A 25,735-nucleotide genomic window follows, 5' to 3' on the forward strand; every position below is an offset into this window, starting at 1 on the left:
GTTATTAAGTTATATTAAATTATTAAGTTAATTACATTATCTAATAGAGTTAATTTCATTAATACCCCTCGAGATTTAGCTTAAATATATTAAGTCATCATAGGTTTCAAATTTCGTCAATTAACACCCCTATAAATTTATTATATTTATCAAATTTATATTTTTTTAGAGAGAATTTATTCAAAAATATTTTATATAGGAGTGTTCAACAATTCTTTAACAATTAAATTCAATTATTTAAAAAATAAAATTTATAAATAAAATATATTTATAAAGGTGCTAATGGACGAAACTTAAAACCTACACTAAACCTCGAGAGGTTTCTATGAAATTAACTAAACAATACCGTGAAAACAAAAAAGCTTTATATTTTATATGAAATTCTACCGAAGATGTCAAACTTGTAGCCCCAACGCCGACGCTATGGCCATTACAGGACGGAGGATAAACAAAAAAATTATCAAATTTTAGTTTATTAAATTGGCTCATACAATGAACCAGCCAGTTGATCAATAAAAAGGATGCATGAATGCATGGATGCCTGCCTAGAAAACACCTACGGAATGGAACAAGAAAAGCAACTCCATCGGGAGGCAGAACTTATAAAATGATTCATTTTTACCAAAGATAATATTATCAATCATTCTCACTAGTGCGGAGTGGCCAATAGGTTCCCCATATGCCTAGCCACCCATTATTCAATGCTTCTGTAGGCCACCCGTCAGGTGAGTGTTCAAGAAGATCTCATTTTCCACTGTTAATAAAAAAGAGAGATGGATGCCCAGACAGGCTTCAGGACGTAAGGGCAGTCGTCATTCCAGTTCATTGAATTTGGAATGAATTGGTGGAAACTTTTAGAGCTTATTGGATTTGGAATGGAATGAATTGATTAAAAATTTTAGAGTGCGTCTAGATTCCGTATCCATGGAAGAAGTTTGAATGTGTTACTCTGATTGATGCAAACTATGAAGTCAAAAATAAAAATTAGAATAAATTATTATAAATGATATCAAAATCAATCCACAACTCTAATGTAGATGTTTGTTTGACCCGTGAGAGATATTTCTTTGACTCTGCAATCCCATGGGATATAATGAAGGCGTTATGTCACATAAGAAGTGAGTATGATATCCCATATCAAATAAAGGAAAAAGTTTTTGCGCTATATAAACATAAATTCTTTTTAACCTACTAGACGTATTTTAAAACCGAGAGGATCCCTTTGAGCACGTAGTGGACAATATTTACATGATTGAAAGCTAAGTTATTACATTAAAAAAAAAAAAAGAGAAAGACCTAAATATGAGCTAATGAATACCAAGATAATAAATACGGAACTTGGAATCTAAGCCATTGCAAAATAAAAAGAAGCCAAAAGTGTAATCATGTGATCATTTTCCGTTGAATGGTATTTTCACTTAATAAGATGAATACTTTCCAAAATTGATAATAAGTCATGGAATCATTTTATGGGACCCTGTCATACCAAAGGAAAAAAGTAGTACCCAATAGAAGGGAAAATTAACTTAATTTATTTATAACGACCTACACTCCATTTACTTATCCTAGATCTCATTTATATTTACTTCAGTTGTAACTTTTTAAACCTTTATTCTACAGTTTCGATCAGATTTGCTCACACACACCAAGGAGAAAGTACCAAAGCTGCCTTCGCCATGCCAACGAGGCTACATCTGGCATATCCCACAATCCCCTGATCAGTATTAGCAAGTCCATAGCACAAAGAATATATCGAAAACTGGTGGCAAAATAAACAAATAAGTGGCAAAAAGGTTTACAAACAGTCCTGAATTTTTCAACCAAAAAAACAAGAGAGTGATAATTTCACGAAATCTGTAAGCAACCCGCCCTTTCACTGTTGAGCTTTTGGTGGCAGTTATAATTGGTGAAACACCCAGATGATAAACTGGTTCTTTTGTTACATAAAGACCTGCAACATGTATCGGCCATCCTAATCAGAACATCAGAGCAAGTACATTCAAAGCCAATATTAACATGTATACTGGCTACTTTCCGATTTAGACTCAGCAATGAATCCAGAATCTAGAATCCAGCACTCTTATCTGCTATCCGGGAATTTAGCCTCATAGTTCTGGGGCAGCTGCATATCCAAACAATTTTAAAACTAGTTAGCATTTGAATGCTGAAAAATTTAAAGTTATAAATTTGAATAAGCAGCATGAGTACCATGAATGTTGCAGTGATCATCTTCCCAGCAAACCATCTACCATGTAGGGCACGTTGTGCACTTATTGCAGCTTGTGTGTTATCAAATCGCAAGAATACAAAACCAGCACTATTCCTGTAAACCAAATAAAATGATAAGCCACAATAGTTGAGCAGCAGAAACAGCATCTTTGAATTGTCTCCAGTCCCATGTGTCAACATAGTTGTATCACAGAAAATTCAGACTCCACTGAAGAAAATGCAGGTACGATTAGGTTATGTTTGGTTCTTTGAAAGTACAGAGAAAGTGAAAAAAAAATGGAAAGGAAAATGAATTTTTTTATATTTGGATGTCATGGAAAAGGTGAGGAAAAAAAAAGCTAAGGAAAAGAGAAGGGAAAATGCTAAGAGATTTTCCTCCCCATATTACTTAGATAACGTTTGGGGAAAGTACATTCCTCAACAATTTAATTTTCTTTACCTCAGCTTTTCCTCCATAGACATCCAAACAAAGGAAAAATTATAAATTTTCCTTACCTTTTTCTTTTATTATAAATTTTCTCTCTATTTTCTTTACCTCAAACTTTCCAGGAACAAAACATAACCATAACATTTAATCAAAGGAAGGAATGCTTAAAAAGGTTACCAAATGGAAGAGAAAATGCAGCAAATGGAACTCAAGGTTCTAGATGTCATAAGGTCTTAGATGTAATACCAGAAAATTAAGCATGGGATATAAAATCACCACATAGGGCTCCCACAAGGAAAAATTATACAGTAAGAATTTGAAGTCTGGTTCTATTTTGCTTGCTCACATGGCAACATAGCAGCAGTAAGCAACTTCTCTATAAAAGAAATTTTACAATTTCTTTTTTCTGCTTGCAAATGTTATAGCAGTTAGTGCCCAAACTGGGAATCCACTGGTGTGAGTTGGCTTAGAAAAGGATGAGGTGTCAAGTAAACTGGAAAAATCAGGAAACTGATCCATATATAGGAAAAGTTTACATATAACATATGATAACAAAAGAAATCAGAATTTCTTTTGGTATCCATTGGCACAAAGCTTCCGATCATTCACTGCATACCAAATCCCATCTATCTCATAAACCCGAGCTAAAACGCCAAAAATAAGAATCTGAAAAGTACTAAACTTACTTGTCTACATAGATATGCTTCACTGTTCCAAACTTAGAGCATTCATCTTGAACATCTTCTTTAATGTCCAGATCAAAATCTGGCTCCGTCTGCAAAAGCTCATACATTTTAAGGATAACAAGCAATACCAGCAGAAAAAGGAAACTTCAAATAGATGCACAATACCAACCTCTAATTTGGGATCAAACATATTCTTTAACATCAAACATTCGCTGGGGACACCAATAGTGTCAATGGAAGGAACAGTAACAGCTGGAACTTGAAGACCAGCACCTGGCAATCCTGCAAGTCCAGGAACCGGGGCCTGTACAAGAGGAGCAACAAGAGGCGACACTACAGGTGCAGCACCAAGAATAGGGGCTGTTGATAGAGGAAGGCCAGGGTTATTAAGCACAGGGGAGCCAAGTGAACCAGCAATGCTGCAGAAAATGGAAGTAGATGTAAGAGAAACTAAATCAAATTCTTTACTTAAAAAAAAAAAAAAAAAAGAAAAACTGAAATACAAATACAAGCTGGGCAAGATGCAGACCCTGGAGTGGTGCCACTGCGATCCAACTTCTGCATGAGAATTGCTCTAGAACGAGCATTCAGGGACTGAAATCATTAAAAATATATGTTACATCAGCAGATTAAATTGCTAGTTATCAAGATGAGCATAGTAAATCCTAACAAGAAATTCAGGAAAAGTAGAAACTAGTTGTTAATTGATATACAAAAGAGACAACAGAACAGAAGATATAAAAAAAAGAACATGAATGAAAAAGGTGTGTGAACCTATGCATGATATATATATATAGCAAACAAAATTTATGCTACACATTTCCTTACAGTGTGAAATCATCTTTTTCAATTGTTTCTACCCAGTTGTATTTTCAAAACACCCAACTGCAGAGCACCAAATACACTGAAATAAAGAGAACAGAGATCTGCCACTCAGGTGATATTATTAAAGGAGGAATTAACAGAAATTTCACGTGAAATTTGTATTATAAATTCTTTCTTGAATTGATGTAATCAGAACCAGAACCCACAGGCAACTCCTCCATCTCTCACATTTCCAGTCATGCCATAAAAATAACCGTGTGGATAATCAAGATAAAACGTGTACATGTAGAAACAGCATCTAGTGCAGCACACCACACATCCTTAGGACAAGGAGGCATTGAGACAAGAGCTTCTATTTTCTCACTTCGAAGCTTGATCTTAAATATTCCATTACACAAAACCATGCCCATTGCCTAGAGCAATTGCAAGTCATAAACACTAGATATTTGCAGCACTTACGACTGATTTTTACTCATGGAATCAAATTGTGAATGCTGACAAATAATATGAGACATTTAACCATTTGTGATGAGTAAATGCTGACAACAGTCTTAGACTTTCTAGCTAAATGGAAATGTTGTACTAATTGCCAAACAATACTTGGAGCACTACCACTTTTTTTCTTTTTCTTTTTATCATTAAATTGCTTTGGCTAGATTAGCCAAGAGCAATCCAGACAGATTGAACAGACAATGACATCAAAACATGACCTCACTGAGTTACAAAACATACTTCAACCTTCTTATATATAATTGGATAAAAGAGGCATTACTCACCAAACCACCACCTTCATCATCGTCAAAATCACCTGCATTTGCACCAATATCTTGCAATCCTGCTTGATCAGTAACCACTGAAACCTAAACAGAACCCAAAAAGAGAACAGATATAAAACAATCTTCTAGGATATGATATCCCTGAGAAGGATTTTTAATACAATCAACATTAAGGAAGGTGTACCCTATACACCATGCATGCATGTGGGAATGACAGAAGAATACAACCTAGAATAAAAGAGAACAAAATGTCAGATATGGGAATTGGACTAAACATTTCAACTGCATTGTAAGTTAGATTTTAAATATCCATCTTGGTGACAGCATTGGTGGACCTCATTAAAAAATAAGGCTGTAAACATACTAAGAAGCCTGGAAATAACTTAGGTCCAGCAGCTTGTTAAGAAGCTTCTTGTTCCCTCATTAGCCAAGCCCAAGCTTTTGAGCTTGAACGCAGACAGGTATATACTTGAGCAACCCCAAGCATGGGCTTCACCAATTAGGAAGAAAGAAGCTTCCTAAAAGTTGGACTTGATTAGGCCCATCAACGCCAAGGCAATGTGCCCTATGGTTAAAAGTTTTTTTTTTAAAAAAAAAAAGACCTATCAAAAACATACTCAAAAGAAATAATGAAATAAGCAACAAATAATAATTGCCAATAAGAGATGATGAAGAATTGAGTAGACTTTCAGAACATGCTGGGATCAGAAAATTTGCATCTCAATGACTTCCACCAAAAAAAAAAGAATAATGAAATTATTTTGATTTACAAGTTCATTTAACCCTGTGAAGACCCTTGAGGTCCACTAAACATAACAGCTGAAGCTTGAACGTGTTAGCTGAGCTCACTATCAAAATCTAGATATAGCCAAATTTTTTGGCTTGACTCAGTTTATTGGCCTATTACCATATTCCAATGGGTTCCACAAGAAAAAACCTAGTTTCTATATTGTTAGTGTCATGCCATCCCACAGCTATATAACCTAATACACCAATGGCACTAGAGATATCACGGTATCACCCTTTTCCTTTTTTCCCTATCTTTACAAAGGTATCATCCAGTACCTAAACAACTTATCTGAACAATGCTTTCACTTGATTCATGTATCAAACGATAAACCCACATCAGATCACATGGACACTGATGTATATTAGGCACTTTGTCCCAGTATCAGCCAATACTTAGAATTTTCTTTTTTTCTTGATAGGCAAAGATAGAACATACTAAAAGTGCCTAACGGAAGGGCATGTACAGGCATATACGTTGTCTACAAAGGGGCCGAAAGGCCAAACAATGCTGCAGAAAGCACAAAAAACAACTCCTTCACCTTACTTAGAGCTCAGCCAATCGATGAAGTCCACAACATGGACAAAGAACTATCAGCCATGTACATTCTAATCCACCACCAAAAAATATACATGATCCATATAAATCTACCCATGTCTTTTCTGATTACATATGTTACTAATGCATGTTCTAACTGAAAAAACAGAGCAAGGATCTTATTTTTTCACTGAAAAAAAGTTCAATAGTTTTAAAAAATTTAATCCTTGTGGGTTGATATTTAACAGGGATGAGAATTTTGACCATAAAATTTATGAATAAGCATGGGGACATGCATGGGAAAGAATAATAGTGGAGTTACCTTGATTGTCCGCCCAGCAATGTCCAATTGTCCATTTAAACTTTGTGCAGCTCTAGCATCTTCTAGACGTGCAAACTGCAAGAGACCAACTTATTTACATGAGCCTACAATTTTAATTGGATTTCCACTTAAAAAACAATATAAAAGCCTTCTTGGGCCACTTCCTAAAGCATAACATGTTAACATCATACTCACCTGCACAAAACCAAAACCTTTGCAATGTCCAGTCTCCAGATCAGTAGGCAGTTGCACAAGTTCTACAGTACCAAACGGTTCAAATACCTGCATATTCCACATCATGTTAACTGATCCATGTCCATGGAAAAAGAACAAAGTCTAGAATTCCAAGAAGAAATACAATACTTTATCCTCCTAACAAGAATTCTAAGGCTCGTGGTAATTACAACAACAAAAAGTTGACAGAAAGCAATGAGCTTGTTTTAAAAATCCTGTGTAAAGTGTAGACCTTTTCATAAGATATCTAAAATGTATAAAAATTTCTCATAATTGATAAACAAGATAAATTCATGAAACAAATCAACCAAGTCCATAAGTCACAGGCTTGGTCAGGGTCACCCATGCAAGATCACCCATTGCCATAGCCACAAGAAAGACTCCAGTCCCAACAATTGTTTGTAGTAAATTCTGCATCCCTCAGTGTCATATAGCAATGTAAAATGGAAACTTGTGTAGAGGACCTCTGTCCATGTTGGGAATTATATTTAATACAACACTCAGGCTTGTTGGACACATCTCAAACACTTCTGTAATTTTAAAACATTTTTCCCACACTATACCAGGGCACACACAGGATCAAACACTGGGTGGACACATTAAAATATGACTACTTTGCTTCAATGAAGCAAATGAAAGATAATGATAAGTATATATAGCATTAATATATACACTATTGCATAACTTCTTCCTATTATAAAATTGCTAGTGCAAAAACATAGGTTAATCAAATATATTTATTCATTACATCTAGTCTATGTGTATGTATTGCCATGTGCTAGCCACATCCATGCCCTTGTTTCAGGATTTCCCATTTCCATGCATTTCTATCATGCTGAACTCATGTCAATCGCAAAAATCAACAGATCCATTATTTTTCATTGTAGATGGAGAGATTAAAAATCCTTGCCTGGCGAAGTTGATCTTCTGTAATGTTGAAATGCAAATTCCCAACATACAGCCTTCTAGCCCCCCCTGAATAGGGCCCTATAAGCCCTCCAGGTCCACCAGCTGCAGCTGTAGTTGACTGAACCAGATTCTTTTCAGCTTCTGATGGCTTGACCATCACCGGTTGACCAAGGAGAGGCTGACCAGAGAGTGCTATTGCCATGGGAACTGACATTGCATCATAAAATTCAATGTATCTGAGGAGAAAGCTATATTAGGACCAGAATATTATCAAGGAAAAGAATGTAAAGAATGATCACACTGGCGACAATATTCACTAAAGAGCATCAGCAACCAAGACTTCAAACCAAGCATGGCTGGCCCCTCCCCCCAAAACCGCAAATATGTGTGTGTGTATCAGGCCAACAGTTTAAATCATTTAATTACAAGGTATGCAAGTAACCAAACATTTATTACAAGATGATTATCTTAGCAAATTGTACAAAGAAACTTACCCAACTCCCTTGGAACGTCTTGAATTGCGGTCCATAATAAGCCTCACATCTCGTACCTGAACTTTGTGATTGAAAGGTGTTAGCAAAATTAATGAAAAATCATAGTAAGTTTTGGAGGGGGGGGAAACAAAAAGAATCAGCTTGCAGAAAAATGATCCTCCATGAAAGGTACTATATCATCATTGCAATTGCACCAGAACAGGCAGGTTGGACATGCACCCAGGCATAAGTACACATGCATGCATGTTCATGCGAAACAAATTGCATGAAAAGTTGATATGATCTAGAAAATATACAATTGAAAAATCAGCCAAAATTCCTGTTCTCAGCTTTGATCTGACAACAAGAAAACACTTCAGTGGTTTCAAGGAATGTACATGATTCGTCTCTTCAGAGTTGAACAGCACCAACAAGCTGAATGCATCACAACACATATTTTGTTTGAACATATTCCCAAGGTCTTTTAAAAAACTAGTTTGCAACCTTGTCTTCCTTTCTTTGCCATTATTCAGCCTCATCTCATATAGTAAAGCTCCAACGAGAAAAAGAGTTCTCTACCCCATTTTTCTTACCCAAAAATAAAATTAAAAATAAACACAATATAAGCTCTTTCAACTATGATGTTTATAAATGATGCTCCTTCAACTCTCATTAGCTTCTATGATTGGTTGGGATCTTGTTGAGGGAGAGTGGCGTTGTTTTAGCCATTCCTATATTGTAGCTATGGCTTTTGGTGCTGCCGCTTGGCGGTTGGTGTAAATGATTTGTATACCTTGAGTCACTCTTTTGGCAGCCCTTTTTAAGATATTTACCTTTTTATCTATAAAAAAAATCAAAAGGAGATCCAAAGCAACCTTCAAATCCAAATTTTATAACATCCCTAGGGAAATATGACTTCTAAATCATAGATACTACTTTGCAAATACCTTTATTAGCTAAAAAATCTGTTGTTCTATTCGCTTCCCTATAACTATGATAACATTTATAAATATTTAACTCTTGAGTTAACTTCCAAAGACCCCCAGTTAATATCTTACTAGAATTGGGAATGTTATCCTTTCTATCATAGCAATCTATCACTATTTTATAATCACCTTGAATCTCCAGATTAAGGGATCCATTGTTTCTAGTGGTAGCATCTCATCTCTTGAAGTCATACATTCTACAACAGTTATTGATGCACTGCCTAGATGCCCATTTGCAGTTACTTTAATAATTCCATTAGAGCGTTGATCACTCCTCTGGAAGCACTTTTATTTCCCATCTTTAATTCATCAAAATTTAGCTTAAATTTTTCATCTATTGGAGGAATCCATCGAATCCATTTTTCAACCACTCGAAGGACACTACGTCCTTCATTCTGAATAAAAGAATCAATCAAACAACCTTGCAGATTTTGGAAGTTAATCATAGCTTTCTCATTAACAAGAAAGAAGTTGGGATGGTTCTTCCTAAATACCACCTGATTTCTATAAATTCATATGTTGGACATGATAATGGCAATTTTTTCCACAGGATAATATTCTAAGGATTGAAAAATATATATAAATATATAGTTATAATTTTTTGCTAATGTTCTCTATTTTCAACCTTCTACAGCCACAGAAGTTGAACCAGTGGTAACAATCCAGATGTCCAGCTCCATTGCCACTCAACATGGGGCTAGTCCTGTAGAGTTGGTCATTCTTCAAATCTTGATTGTTACTTAACCTTCCTCTCTATCACAAGTGTTGTCTTCAACACTATGTTCAGTAGTTAAGTTACTATTTTTGGTTTTTAATCCCCACTAGGCCACTATTAAAAAGGTAATTCTAGTTTTTATTTTTTATTTTTTGATAGGTAATAAAAAAATTTATGGTAGGATAGTTATTCATTAGTTCATTACTTAAACGTCATGTAAACTTTGTACATAACAGATGCATAAATCATCTATTGCAGACATAAGTACAAAATATATTTTTCACATCTAGATTTCAAATGCTGATCACTCTAGGACCGTGGACGAGAGGGTGATCGGCAGCTTCATGCTTATAGCTGTATTTTGGGACTACATTCAGCATTTGCATTTTTTGGTACTTAAGTGTTTGCGCTTGGTTTATTTGCATGGATTTATTAATATATTTCATGTTTATAGCTGGCTGCCATTGTATACATCGTGTGTACTTTGGTGCGCCCTTTTTGGCACTTTTTAATACAAATCTCATTTAGTAATAAAAAAAAATATATTTCATGCTTATAGTTGTCTTTTGGTATCATGTCTTGCAGTTAATTCTTAAATATTAAGTAGCATTTGCAAGAGCAGCTGTTTTTTTGGAAAGCAAACCAAGCAATCTATTAAAAGAGCGCCAAGAAAAGGGGATGCACCTTATGTATACAGGATGTAGACACAAGAAAGGATGTATATCGGGTATGTAGTATGAAATAATTGTAATTCCATGCTTTGTAATGTTCTTCGTCATTTTGTTACTTTCTATAAATGTTTTGCAACTTATGGAACAAGAAAACTCATCGCTACCTCAAGATAATTCATGGAAGAGAATAGAGATGAGAGCAAGGGGTGAAGGTGGTGGATTAAGGGGAGGAAGAAGTAGGTTCGTGGTGGAGGCTAAATCTTTCGAAGTATTGATTGAGGAGTTGGGAGGCAAGCTGAAAGGTTGCATTTGGGAGAGAAGCAAAGGGGCCTCCTCATGGATTAGATTCGGGGAGGTTAGCTTAAGACGGTTTCTAGATGGAGTGGAAGTCTGCTGTAGAGAGGCAAACATTAGTGAATGGGCTATTGGCTGGGAGGAGGAGAATAGAAGGTATAGGATGGAGCGCCGATCGAACGGGGCAGGCAGGTTCATCTTCTGCTCAGTCCGCGACATTGATTCAAAGAAGCATAGCATTATTGTTCCAGAGGGAAAGGGTCAGTCTCTTGGTTGGAACTCTTTGGCCGAGAGGCTGAGAGCTCTTGGTGTGATCCCCTTAGGTGGCTTGCAGGGTCATAAAGGGCCAGAGGACTTGCTGAGGGTGAAAGGGGGCTCGAAGGTTCAATGGAGGGAGAAAGGGGCGGAGCTGAAATCATATGCTGATGCTGTTAGGAAAAGCCTGGGAAGGGCAGGCCAGTCTATTTGGATAGAGGTGGGGGAAGGAGAAGTGCGTGGAGGAATAGAACAAATGAGGCAGTGTCTGGTAGGTTGGTGGGGTCATAGATCATCTGTTTGCCCCGAGATGGAGTTCGTTAGTAGCTGGGCACCAAAATATTGGGCTTTGAAGGGGAATCTGAGGGTGGCCATGCTAGGCAGAGGATTAATGCTTTTTGACTTTGAGTCCCCAGATGAGGCTGAGCGTGTTTTAGACAGAGGTCTAAGAATCTTCAAGGAGAATGTCCTAGTATTGGAGAGATGGAACCCTGAGGTGGGGTGTCTTCGCAAGGAACCATCGTCAAAAGATGTTTGGGTAAGGGTGATGGGTCTTCCTCTTCATTTAAGAAGCTCGGAGGTGCTTAAAAGAATTGGAGATGAATGTGGAGGATTCATATCCGAGGATAAATCTTCTTTGCATGAGATGCAATGGGCTAGGCTTCTGGTGAGGTGCGTGGACAGGGAGTTGCCCAGCACTGTCCATATTGTTGTGGGGTCGGGTTGTTTCTCCCTTCAGCTTTGGTGGGAGTCTTCTCCCTGGTTCACGAAGGTGGTGCCGGCGGGAAGATTCAGCGGGGAAGGTAGCTCAAGGGAAGGAGAAGAGGCTGGTGGGACTGTTGGTGACCTCAGGTGTGGAAGTCAAAGGGAGAAGGTGGAGCAGTTGAGGCCTCAGAAGGGAAAGAGTGCCGTGTCAGCCTGTGGAGGTGATTTTTCCCCATGTCCCGCTGTGCTCTATGAGGCAGGGGATGTAGTGGTGGGCAGAGTAGGGTCAGCTGATGGACAGGTTAGAGAGGGAGACGGCTGCTGTTTGAATAAGCTGGATAGCCCAGCGTGTGGGCCTAACTTCGGGCCAGAAGGGCCAGCCCATGGAGAGCTGCTGGGTCTCCCTCATCTAAGCGGGCTAAGGCAGGGGTCTTTTAAAGAAGCCCAGGAGAAGTTGGGCTGTGTCTTAAGGCCCAAAGGCTATTGCGGGGAGAAGGGAGAGGGTGTTGGGCCTGTAGGGCCTGTTACAGCGGAAGGTTGTTTTTTACTTGGGGAAGGCTTCGGGAGCCCTCGAGCTAGGGCACAATCACCAGACGAGGAGAAAGGCTCTGGTGATGCCGTCTCTCTTCGTGGGGAAGCATCTCCGGGCTCTCGTCCTTCGGCTCAGATGTGCAGCTCGGAGAGTCAGATTTTTATAGTGGAGGATCCCATCGTCGACATTCTGAGAGCTGCGTCGCAGTCGGAAGCCCTTGCGGTGCCGAAAATGGATCAAGTACTGCGTGAAGAAGCTTCCAGGTATGTCAGATTACCTTCGTCTTCTGTGGGGGGTCGGGAAATCTCTCCTTCTACTCCTTTCTCTGGGTTCGATCGGGCGGGGACGAATGAGGGGGAAGCGTCGGGCTTGATTTCGGAGAGTGAGGGAGAGGAGCAGCTCCCCTTAGCATTATTCTGGCAGATGGGTGCAATGGGGAGATGGGCCTTGAGGGAGAAAGACATTCGGGTGACGAAGGAAGGGGGGATGAGCTCGAGGTACTATTTCAAGAATCGGGAGGAAGAGGATGTCGATGGGATGATAGTTGCCTGGCGAGATTTAGCAAGTTCCTGGGCTTTTCGACGGAAGGATTTGAAGGAGAAATTCTGAACTTGCTCCTAAGGAATAAGAGAAGGAGGGAGCAGAACATTAAGAAAGACATTTCGGGGTCTACAAAGTTTGATCGTGAGTTGAAGAAATTAGAGTGGTCCATCAACTATAAAGGGGCGAGGAAGGAGAAAGCTCTGAGCAGAGATGGTGGGGACAGAACCTCGAACCTTAAATGAAGATAAAGATCATATCTTGGAATGTAAGAGGGGCCAACGATAGGGATAAAAGGAAAGTTATTAAGGCTTTGATCAGGTCTCAAAGAGCAGATTTGGTGTGTCTTCAGGAGACCAAAATTGAAGACATGTCCAGAGGAATTGTTCACAGTCTGGGAGTGGGGAGATGCTTGGGCTGGGGTGCTTTGAGTGCAAGGGGGGCAGCCGGTGGGGTAGTAGTGTTTTGGGATAACAGGGTTATGGAGTTAATGGGTATGGAGGTGGGTCTTTTCTCAGTCTCCTGTCGCTTTAAAAATTGTGAAGATGGCTTCTTGTGGACCTTCACGGGAGTATATGGACCCACCATGAAACGGTATAGAGAGCTGTTTTGGGAAGAGCTAGGAGCCATTCGAGGGCTGTGGTCTGACCCTTGGTGTATTGGTGGGGATTTTAACGTGGTCAGATTTCCTAATGAGCGTAGTAGAGAAGGCAGTTTGACCGGGTCTATGAGAAGATTTTCGGAGGTGATTGAGGAGTTGGCTCTAAAAGATTTGCCTCTCCATGGGGGGCTATTCACGTGGAGTGGAGGGCTGAATGGTCAGTCAAGGTCCAGATTGGACCGTTTTCTGATTTCAGAGGATTGGGAGAATCACTTCAGTGGGGCGTTTCAGTGTTCTCTCCCAAGACCGGTTTCCGATCACTTCCCAGTCCTGTTAGACGGGGGTGGGACGAGGAGAGGTCCAATTCCATTTCGGTTCGAGAATATGTGGCTGAAGGAGGAGGGGTTTAAGGAGTTACTGAAGGGCTGGTGGCAAGGATTTAATTATAGTGGATCCTATAGCTTCATTTTGACAGAGAAATTGAAGGCCCTGAAAATTAAGCTGAAGGAATGGAATTTGGAAGTCTTTGGCAAAGTGGGGGTGAACAAAGGGCTGGCTCTGGATAAAGTATCCTACTGGGATAATCAGGAGCATCTCAGAATTTTAAATGAGCAGGAGCTAGAGGCGAGAAAGGAGGCTAGGGAGGAATTCAAGAAATGGGTTTTAATGGAGGAGACTTCATGGAGACAAAAATCGAGAGAAATTTGGCTGAAGGAAGGCGATAAGAACACGGGATTCTTCCATAAGATGGCAAATTCGAATAGAAGGAGGAACTGCTTGAAGAAGATAAAAATAAATGGCACCTGGATCTCAGAAGAGCACGACATACAAAGGGGAGTGGTGAGGGCCTTCAAGGATCTTTTATCAGATCCTGGAGGATGGCGTCCTTGCTGCAACAATATTGAGTTTGACAGCATTGGGGATGAAGAGGCAGCCAGGCTGGAGGAGAGCTTTTCTGGAGATGAGGTGTTTTTGGCTCTCTCAGACCTGAATGGGGACAAGGCCCCTGGTCCGGACGGCTTCTCTCTAGCTTTTTGGCAATTCAGTTGGGATTTTGTCAAAGATGAGGTCTTGGGTTTCTTCAAGGAGTTTTATGAGAGGGGAAAATTTGTAAGAAGCTTGAATACCACTTTCTTAGTCTTAATCCCAAAGAAGAGTGGGGCCGAAGACTTGAGTGATTTCAGACCTATCAGTTTGGTGGGGGGTCTCTACAAGCTGCTCGCTAAGGTCTTAGCCAATAGATTGAAAAAGGTTGTGGGTAAAGTGGTGTCCTCCTCCCAAAACGCCTTTGTTGAAGGTAGGCAAATTCTTGATGCCTCATTAGTTGCTAATGAGGTCATAGATTCCGTGCTGAAAAGAAAGGAAAGTGGGATATTGTGTAAATTGGACTTAGAGAAGGCCTATGATCGGATTAATTGAGATTTTCTGATTTCGGTAATGCAAAGAATGGGTTTTGGGGAGAAATGGATTGGGTGGATTAGTTGGTGCATATCCACTGCCTCGTTTTCGATTCTGGTCAATGGCTCTCCCTCCGGTTTTTTCCGGAGTTCTAGGGGGTTAAGGCAAGGAGATCCTCTCTCTCCTTACCTTTTCGTCTTAGGAATGGAGGCCTTAAGTAGTCTCATCAATAGAGCAGTGAGAGGGGGCTTTCTCTCAGGCTGCAGGGTAGGGGGAAGGGAAGGCGGCGGAATCCAAGTTACGCACCTGCTGTTTGCCGATGATACTTTGGTCTTCTGTGATGACTCTCAAGAGCAGTTGGCCTTTCTTAGTTGGTTATTAATGTGGTTTGAAGCCACCTCCGGACTGCGCATTAATTTGAACAAAAGTGAGATATTGCCGGTGGGTTGCGTGGAGAATGCTGAGTTGCTGGCAGCTGAGCTGGGCTGCAAGGTGGGATCTCTCCCTTCCACCTATTTGGGACTCCCTTTGGGAGCTTCACATAAGTCGGTGAAGGTTTGGGACGGAGTGGAAGAGCGGATGAGGAAGAAACTTGCCTTGTGGAAGAGGCAATTCATTTCTAAGGGAGGAAGACTCACCCTTATCCGGAGTACTTTGGCGGGCATGCCAACTTACCTTATGTCAATATTGCGCATGCCAAGAGTGGTTAAGCTAAGACTTGAGAAAATTCAAAGGGATTTTCTCTGGGGAGGGGGAGCGTTGGTGAAGAGGCCCCATCTTGTTAAGTGGGCTGTTGTTTGTACTCATAAAAAGATGGGTGGATTGGGGATTAGAAATCTATCCAATCTTAATAGAGCCCTTTTGTGCAAATGGAGTTGGCGTTATGCGGTTGAAGGAGATTCTTATTGGAAGATTATTATTAGTACGAAGTATGGGGTGGAAAGAGGAGGGTGGAGCACTTGTGGGGCTAGAGAGGGCCATGGGGTTGGGCTTTGGAAGGAAATCAGCAAGGAAGGGCTGCTTTTGCACAATAATGTATCTTTCTCGGTGGGGGATGGTAAAAGGGTGAGGTTTTGGAAAGATATTTGGTGCGGGAATACCCCCCTTTGTGAGGCTTTCCCCTCTTTGTTCGATTTAGCGGGGTCTAAAGATGCGTGGGTTGCGGACTATTGGGATCCAATGGGGGAAGTGGGAGGGTGGTCTCCACTTTTCCTAAGACCTTTCAACGATTGGGAGGTGGAGGAAGTGGAGAGACTCTTATCGTCCATTCAAGGGAAGAGGCTGGAGGCTGATGGGGAGGATAGGATGCAGTGGAGAGGGACGAAAAACGAGATTTTCACTGTAAAATCGCTTTTCAAGTCCCTTGAGCATAGCGGTGCAGTCTCGTTTCCGGGTAATATCATTTGGAGTCCGTATGTTCCTTCAAAGGTGAGCTTTTTTGCTTGGGAAGCGTCTTGGGAGAAGGTCCTTACTCAAGATCAGCTTAAGAGGAGGGGCTGGATCTTAGCCAATAGATGTTGCTTGTGTTGCGTTGAAGAGGAATCGATAAACCATATTCTTGCTCACTGCTCTAAGACGAAGATTTTGTGGGACCTCTTGCTCTCTCTTTTTGGGGTCAATTGGGTGTTGCCGTTTTCGGTGAGAGACATTCTATTAAGTTGGTATGTCTCTTTCAAGGATAAGAATCAAAGAAAGGTTTGGCGGGCAGCTCCTCTTTGTCTATTTTGGACAATTTGGAAGGAAAGAAATAGGATAGTCTTCGATAACGAGGCTTTGTCGACTCAAAGATTGAAAAACTCATTTGTTTGTAACCTCTTATCCTGGACTAATTCTTCTATAGGTGTAGGCCCTTTATCTTTGTTTTCCTTTGTGGATTGGTTGGGTTCCAGTTGAGGGCCGGTAAGTGTTTGTGTTTTTGTTGCTTGTTTTAGGTCTCTCTTGTATACTCTCTGTATACTTTGGGTTGCCTTTCAAGCTCCCTTTTTAATATATTTGTGCCTTTGCTTATCAAAAAAAAAAATAAATGTTTTGCAACTTAATGTCCAATACTAAAAAAAATTCTTTTTGGTCCCTATTGGGACCCAATCCTTGAACCCCTCCTAAATCCCCAGCCCAACTCTTTACCATTTGAGGTAGACCTCAAAGGCTAAAAAGACACATACTATTAATTGTATTTGTTAATCAAATTGGCTATATAATACCAGATGATGACATGTAATAGGATCATAAGTCACTCGAAAATGGCATTCTGAAACACATGTGGCGTTTTATTAATTTTATAAATTCACAATTTATTTTTTGGTTTTCCTATGATTTTTAGGGAGCATTCTAGCATTATTTGCTCCATGTCAAAGTTTTTTACCTGAAACTGAACCACACTACCAGGGCTCACATTCATAAATACCAACAAAGAACCTAGTCTGATACAAATAATCTGAATCATGAATGAGAGTATCAAATTCATATATGAAGCTCCAGTACTCTGAAGACATTCCAAAATTTAGGGATTTCTTTTTGAGTCCAACTGCATTGTGAAATTAATCCATAATACACAAACACATATATAAATTAAGAGTAAGGCAAATAATTAATGACATAAGTACTAGAGTATGTATATTACTGCATCCAAAGGGGATGAAGCCTAGTACTAACTGTGAAATAAATAGTGAAGATCACAAGCCATGTCACCCAATATTAAAACAAGTACAGACCTTGCCAGCTCTCGAGAAGAATTCATAGACATCCCTTTCATCCGCCTTCAAACAAATCTGACGAAATTGACAACAGAAACATTGTCAGGGACTACAGAAGTGCAGGTAACAAAGGTGTGGCACAAAAACAAATGCATCACCAAATACATTAGGACAACCTGATAAGCAAACACAGTCCTCTGATCCCGTTCAGGATCAGCCTCTGGCTCTGCCACTTCTTCCTTTTTATCTTTATGTCGCCTGCAAGACAATGGAAATCTCAAAATTAACCCAACTTGATGATTCATTGATGAAAATGACCATGCACAAGATAAAAAATAAACAAGTTAGAGAACAGAAAATAACTTAGGAAAAATGTTTGCCTTTTGAAATGACAATATGTTTAATGTGGCAAAATGCCTCAAATTATTAAGCAAGACAGAAGAAAGCCTAAAAAAATTAAGTGAGAAGAAAGAAAAGAACAATTCCAAAATGACAAAATTTTTCTGCAAGTTTATAAGGGGCAAATCAATGTAGCATAGTCCTGCAAGGAAGTGCACAAAGTCAAAACCAACTGGACCTATTTTCATATATGATGAAATCAAGAAACTTTTAATTTATAGATAAGAAACAACCTGGAGAACAAATTTAAAATAGGTAGAACGAGACCAAGTTTTTAACCATATGAACCAGCTTCTGAAAAAGGGATTAACAACATGTTTTCTCCCATTCTAAAACAACCTAATCTTAAATGTAAACTACGTAATCAAGTTGCATAAACAGCAGTGTGAAAGGACTCGATGCAAGCTCTAAACTTTTATAATATTACAATATAATATTGATAGAAGAAAGAAAATCAGAAGTAACAAAAAATGCATCTGATGAAATTGATAATCATAGAGAAAAAGTTGAAACTTTAAAGTTTCACAATCAAAAATGTGAGAGAGAGAGAGAGTAGCATGAAATTTAAAAATGAAATCTCCAAGATGTGCAAATTGTATAGATTTTATGAAGAAAAAGAAAACAGGTACTAAAAAAGACGACGATCATGATGATAGTAGTGATAGTGCAAAAGATGATGATGACGGTATGCTAGTGCCGAGCAGACAAGGGAATACAAAATTGGAATCTATGAGCCTATGACCACAAAAGAGAGAAAAAAATAAAGTAGAAGTTCATTTAGAGGTGATGACTTTGGAAACAACTTGCAATCAATTGCATAGTTGCTGAAACAAAGAAGCCTAAAAGTATTGAAACTTGAAGAAGGCAAAAAGACCCAAGGTTGGAAGCTCTATGGGCATCGAAAACCTAAAACTTCAGGGGCAATCAAACAACATACTAATCACAATATGATAAATCCTGCAAAAGAATTGTTGGCCAATCTTGTAGCCAACTGAACATTGAATTTCCCACAAGCATCAGAAGATGAAGTGCTTCTGTTAAGCAAAGGCCATCACTCCCTCATCAGCATTTCTGCAACAGAATAAATATAATTAAGCAACTGAGTTCAAAGGTGGAGGATAACGAAAATCATAACATGACATCACCACCCCTGTCAAAACCTCCAACATTGAAACCCCAATCTTGCAATGCAAGCTTCTAAATAGATTCCACAGAGTCTAGGATGGAACATTTAAAACCCATGACCTGAGTTCCAGAGCCTGGCTCAGTTGCCAGAATGACCATCTGAAGATTGCTCTAGCATATCTGCGAGTTCCCAGAATCTAATGTTCAATATTGAGAATGTTTAAGACTGTTAAATAGCACAAACAGTTATACGAAACTTAAGCACTACTAGCGAAAGAATCATTTAGATAATAGTATAAAATCCCCGAATCACGTGAGAATTATACTAGGAGACAAGAATTTGACAAATAGAATCTATTTACAGCCAAGAATACTTTTGTGAGCTCCAAACCAACAAGACTGGCATCCAGTTGGTCTTGGATACAGATTTATCATCCTGGGTAAAAGGACACAAAACTGAGGGTTTAAAGTGATTTCCAAGTGAGCTTAACAGAATACTCAGGGCAAAAAAACGCATGCAAACCTTGGGAGATGTACCACCTGGCACTGCACATAGCAGAAAGCCTCATACAAACAACAACATACCAACCCCCAACCAAAAAAATGCAAAAAAAAAAAAGGAAAAGAAAAAGAAAACACACAGAAGTACCCTTTTACTCAAAACTATACGTTTGTTCCCTCATATGGTTACCATTTTTTTACTACTACTGGACAAGACACTTTCATAGATCAATAACTGAGCAGTAAAACCCAGAGAACATTACCAGACAAATTTTACAATTAAATATAAACCTTCAAGATTTTATTTTTTATTTTTTAGATAAAAAAACATTAAAATAAAGCACACTGAACAGAAGCCCTACCCTATTACATGGGAAGTATACACAATACATTTAAAAAGTGCAATAAAGAAAAGGAAAAGATGCAAAAAGATATCACTCTTCAGTCCTGGCCATACCCAACTTATCAAAAACTGACTTTGAAATAAAATTCTTCTACCCATGATAGCTTCCATTTTCCAGTTAGGTAAGGATTCTAAGATCAACTCTGAGCTCCAATACCAATAACTCAAAACCTTTAAATATTTTCTTTTTCTTACAATCTCTCAGTAAACAGTGTACAGCAAATAGAAGGCCAAGCCTCCTTACTGCTTTCCTGTCTCCCCTAAGAAACCATCCTAGCCAACTTGCCATCATCTTGCTAAATATCTCCTAAAAGACTCACCAACATGAGAGAAATCAAGGCCCACCCACTCACTACTTTTCCAGGTAACCTGACATTGACGCAAAATTTGCCACTTTAAGGACTAAATAGAGTCATCAATCTTTTTTTCTATAAGAGAATGTATTAAAAGTGCATAAAAACGCACAAGAGTCAGCAATCTTGTGTCAACTTCCAACAATTTGTGCATCCATCCAAACAAATCAAAACCTTCCTAGCCAACCTGCCATCATCTAGGTAAATATCTCCTAAAAAACTCACCAACACGAGAGAAATCAATGCCCACCCACTTACTGCTTTTCCAGGTAAATAGAGTCAGCAATCTTGTGTCAACTTCCAACAATTTGTGCATCCATACCAACCAAATCAAAAACAACACAAACCCCCCCACCCCAACAAAAACATATTAAGGAAAAAACAAAACCCAGTTACAATAAACTCAAGAGAATTCCCACCCATCCCCCTCCAAACATGCTTTCACAAGCACAAGCTGTTACCATATTGTTTCCTGGCCTCCCTCAAAGACTAACACTCCCCCCACCCAACACACACAACTGTTACCTCTCCCCTCTTCCTAATAATAAATTAATAATACTAATTGCAAACTCAAGTCTAATAAGTCTGAAATCAAAGAAAAAAGGAGTGGACGATATAATATGATCAAGAAACATAGTAAAAAGGACCTTGAAAGAGAAACTTTTTTGACCTAATTAAGGGAACCAATATTTCTTCTCCCTTTCCCTCAGAAGCTAAGAATGAAAAAATTTTGAACAGAATCTCTACCATGCTTCTCTCAACATCAACCTCATAAAACTTTTCAAAACTTCAAAGGGAATCTCCAACTGCAACTTCTCTGTAGTTAGAAGTTTCAACAGATCTGAGTTCCCAATTAAATCATTATTAACTATTAAAAAAAAAAAACAAAAATACAGATCTGCATCCCAATGCTTCTCCTCTCCTGTCGAAACTTTGATATCTATCATCTTATGCCTTCATTCAAAGCAATATATGTAAGTCCAGGGAACAAGTATGAAGGGGGACATCCCCACACCAAGAGTCATTCCAAAAGGATACCTTACTCCCATCCCCACAATAATTCCATTAAAACCATCATGATCACCCTCCAAAATTGCACATGAAGTAATTCTCTTACCTTGATCTTCCAACCAATTACTGCTTATATATCACAACTTTAAAAGCTGTTTAGCATGTTTGGACGTTTATTGATGCATTCCAGCAAGAGGTCCTCTTAAATATAACTCTAAATCTACTCTCTTTCTCAATATTACTCACTTAGGACAATTAGGAGAAACATATCTTAAACTTGTTTACTTCCCAATCTTCAATCGGAAAGAAACATCAGTTTCTGACAACTCTCAACTGAAAAAAATAAAAATTAATTGGCGGGTTCTGTTGACATGTGTTTAACAAGATACCCTATTTGTAGAAATTTTAACACCATCCAGCATGGTTTGTAGCTCATTGCAAGTTAACATGAAATATAACCATCCAAAGACAATCTTTGATTCAAAAAACAATAACATTTTAAACAAGCTTAGTTGCTTCATTTTGATTTGAACAAGCACATTCACAAAAACATATATAAGATATCCAATTCAATTGCAGTTAGCATTTATTTCCTCTTTTATTGTGGCAACTTTAAACTGAAAATACCCTCAATACAGAGCCATGGAACCAATACAACAAACAACTGATTTTGTAGAATTTAGTCAGTTAGTAAATGCATTCTGAATTCAACCAATTATTTATCTACAGTATTCTGGTTAAACTGAAGTCAATTTAGAGTACAGGAAACTCTGCAATATACAATTGCACCAATCTATCCAACATCATAAGAAATGATAAAGTCAGTCACATGCAATGAATGGTTCCATAGACATATGCCATGCTAAATCAGTTATGTAGTTTGATGTGACAATCATAAAGTATAATAGATGAGTACATAAAAAAGGGTAATTACCTGGTTTCTCTGTCCCGCTCCCTTATCTCCCTCTCTCTTTCTCTTTCTTTATTCTCCCTTTCCCGACTCCTCTCCCTGTCTTTCTCATCCCGTTCACTTAGATGCTTTTCTGATCGGCTCCTGCTTCTGCGGGAACGCTCTCTTTCCCTCTCCCTCTCTCTCTCCCTCTCACTTTCGCGATCCCGCTCTCTCCTATCCCGATCACGATCCCGCTCTCTGTTTCTGTCTTTCTCCCTGTCTCTCTCCTTCCCATTCCTCTCCTCCCTATCCCTGTCTCTGTCTCGGTCTCTTTCTCTGTGTTCACGGCTACTCCTGTGGCGGTCCCTCTCTCCATCTCGGGATGATGAGCGAGGATGAGATGATCCCCTCTCTTTCCGCCTGTCATGATCACGAGAATCATCTCCAGATTTTGAGCGCTTCGAACGGCGATCCAAATCATCATCATTGTCCTCACTCTTATGCTTTGAACTGCGACTACGCTCCTTTTCCCCTGATTTAACAGTCTCATCACCCCCATTAACGGTCTCTTTCACTTTCTGTGATTCAGGATTTTCAACAGTTTTCTCCAAATAATCATACTCATCAAAATCCATTGTTCAACTTTTAATCAATCAAGCTACTACTTGAAAAAAAAAACCCTCAAGAAATAACCTTTATTGCAACAGAATCTGCAACCAACAACAAACAAATAGAAAAACAAAATACATGAAAATGAACTATCAATTCCAGAAACTTCTAAACACTAATGGTCCATTGAATTCGCTGTGCAGTTTCTGTCCAAAGCAATATCTACCCAACCTACCACAACATTTCTATAGCAATAAATCGGAGCACAAAGGCTCTTTTTGTTCATTTCTATGAAAAAAATTCCCATCCATCCTGGCCTCAATGGTTTATGCAAACCTCATGGATATCCAGTCATGTATACTAGCCTCTTAGGTTAGCTTCAGGGCAAAATATTCTTCTCCTGGCCTGAAATTCAATTTTCCATTTAAACAAACAAAAACTCTATGGAGCTTTGCAAATTAATTTAGAAAGCCAAAAGGCCAAATTCGACCAAACTCCCAAACGACACTTCTCAAACTGAAACCCACACAGAGAGAAGGGGAAAAACAAGAAAAACCTTTTAAAAAGAGCCCTTATTTCTACAAATCCATGACCAACATTATGCAAATTCAAAAATAATAATAATAATAATATCCAGACATGAAATTTCTTAACGCTAATGTTTTGAGATGTCATTTTATTTCTGTAATTTCTTAGCAATCAAAACCACAAAGAACCACTTTTCTGTTCCAACAATAAAAAAAAATTCCCAGTAAACATAAAATTGCAGAACCCCATGGATATTTAGTGATGTCTCACACCCTTAAATTTGCTTCAGGGAAAAGAAACTCTCCCCAACTGGGATAAAATAACCAGATACCCAACAGATGTTCCAATAGATTTAGGAAATGTAAAAGAAAATAGGAAACCTTCAACTGCAATATTGGTAAACCCCAGGAGGAGAATAAAACTAGGTATTGTAAAGAGAGTTTTAGAGATTACTCATCTAAGAGCTGAGCCATGTCAACCTCAACCTACTATAGCATTCCTATATCCCATTCCTTCCACAATTTCCCAGCAACAAACCAGATCATAAAGGCCCCACTTCTTTGTTTTGACAGAAAATTTCCCATTCCATGTCAGGGTCAACACTAATTTATGCAAACATTATGCCTATATTATTAGCCTCTTCGCTTTGCTTCAGGGAAAATTTTTCTTTCCAACTGAAATGAAATTCCTCATTGAGACAAACAGACACTTGACCAAGCATCCCCAAAAAATTAGAAACCAAAAAGGGGAAAATTTGTAATTGCTATAGTGGTGAACCCAGAAGGGTTATGAGGCTAGGATTTTAACAAAGTTTTAGTGATTACTCACCTCATACCTCAACTTACCATAACATTCCTAGATCCCATTCCTTCTCCTATAATTTCCCAGCAACAAACCTCACCACATTGGCCCCATCTTCCCAAAAATTCCATTTCAGGCTCGACACTGATTTAAACAAACCTTATGAATATCATTACCCCCTAAGATTCACTCCATGGAAAAATTCTCCCTCTGACTGGAATTAAATTCCCCACAGAAACTCAACCGAGAGTTCCAAATAAATTTAGAAAAAAAAATGTAAGTTTTCGATGGCATCCATGATGAAATCCAAGAGAAGAACGAAGCTAGGGTTTGTAAATGCAGCTTTAGAGATTACTCACCTCTGACCTCTGAGCTGAGCCACGTCAACCTCAACCTACCACAACATGCCTAGATCCCACTCCTTCTCCTACAACATCCTTCCCATCCATTTCAGGTTCCAAACTAATTAACATAAACTTAATGCATATATTAAAAGCCTCATATCTTCATTCCAGGGAAAAAAATAAAATAATCTTCGCCCCCCTCCTCCCCCGACACTGCAATTAAATTCCTCATTGAAACAAACAGAAACTCAATGGAGCCTACCAAATAAATTTAGTAAAAATTAAAATTTTCAGTTGCAACAGCGCTGAGCCCTAGGAGGAGAATGAAGCTAGGGTTTGTAGAGAGATTTAAAGAGAATACTTACCTCAGAGCTCTCCAACTCTCCGACAACGACGGTGAGGAAGAATTGGTCGAAGAAGAAAAATCCTCTCGAGGCTAAAGACGATGTGTAGGGTCGAGTTTGGAGCACTAGGGCAAACAGACTGGGAAATTGGGCGTCACATGATTTAAAGCGTGTGGGCTCTCGGGTTGGTGGTTGGTGCAGCGCGGAGCCCCGGGTTTGACCCACACTGCTGGCGGATCTTTTATTTTTACTCTGGGATATTTTTATTATAATTAATCCCTGTTACTAAAAACACGTTCAATTTGAAAGTAGCATAAAATGTAATAGAAAAATGATTCTATTTTTCAAAAATTAAGTTAAAAACAAAAAAAACACACACACACACACCTTAATCCTTTTTTCAAATTGGGTATGAAACCGAAAAACATATTTCATTTCTTCGTATTCGAGCAAAATTCTTACTCGACACATTTAATAATTTTTTGGTAAAAAATTGATTTTTAATAACTTCATATATTTTTATTTATTTTTTTAACGATAATTTTTTTAAAATAATTATACAAATGTAAAGTATGATCCAAAAGAAAACATTCAAGATAAAAATTACCATTAAGAATAGGTATTTGAAAACCCGGATCATTGTAATTAACTTGAAACAATTTATAATTATATAAATATAAAAAATAATTGAAAATAAGGCACTCGAGATCAAAAGTTATTGTTAAGAACAAGTACTTGAAAACTAGATTGCCCTAAGAGGCTTGGATCAGAACTTGATCATTTTTCCCCCAGTATGTAACATTATTTTCATGAGAAAACCTGAAAAATAT

At 38.6% G+C, this 25,735-nt stretch overlaps 1 protein-coding gene across 1 annotated transcript; it reads right to left on the reverse strand.

Annotated features, from left to right (window-relative positions):
• Nucleotides 1–1,724: 1,724 nt before the first annotated feature.
• LOC117911350 (RNA-binding protein 39) lies at nt 1,725–25,029 on the reverse strand. The gene is made up of 14 exons (XM_034825690.1): nt 24,927–25,029; nt 22,322–22,989; nt 17,772–17,853; nt 17,614–17,670; nt 8,227–8,282; nt 7,734–7,968; nt 6,785–6,871; nt 6,590–6,664; nt 4,944–5,027; nt 3,872–3,936; nt 3,512–3,761; nt 3,343–3,431; nt 2,209–2,323; nt 1,725–2,122 (listed from the first exon to the last, which is right to left on the reverse strand). The coding sequence occupies exons 2-14, from the start codon at nt 22,912–22,914 to the stop codon at nt 2,081–2,083; spliced, it is 1,830 nt and encodes a 609-aa protein (XP_034681581.1). The 5' UTR covers nt 22,915–22,989; nt 24,927–25,029; the 3' UTR covers nt 1,725–2,080.
• Between the last annotated feature and the right edge of the window lie 706 nt (nt 25,030–25,735).

Source organism: Vitis riparia, chromosome 3 (assembly GCF_004353265.1).
Source record: "Vitis riparia cultivar Riparia Gloire de Montpellier isolate 1030 chromosome 3, EGFV_Vit.rip_1.0, whole genome shotgun sequence".
Taxonomy (NCBI): domain Eukaryota; kingdom Viridiplantae; phylum Streptophyta; class Magnoliopsida; order Vitales; family Vitaceae; genus Vitis; species Vitis riparia.

Coding starts and splice junctions, on each gene's coding strand:
- LOC117911350 (XM_034825690.1), bottom strand. CDS start 22,914: ATGGATTTTGATGAGTATGATTATTTGGAGAAAACTGTTGAAAATCCT. Junction 6,872..7,733: donor CAGAAGATCAACTTCGCCAG/GCAAGGATTTTT, acceptor TGGAATATGCAG/GTATTTGAACCGTTTGGTAC. Junction 3,937..4,943: donor ATGATGAAGGTGGTGGTTTG/GTGAGTAATGCC, acceptor TAATGATTTCAG/TCCCTGAATGCTCGTTCTAG.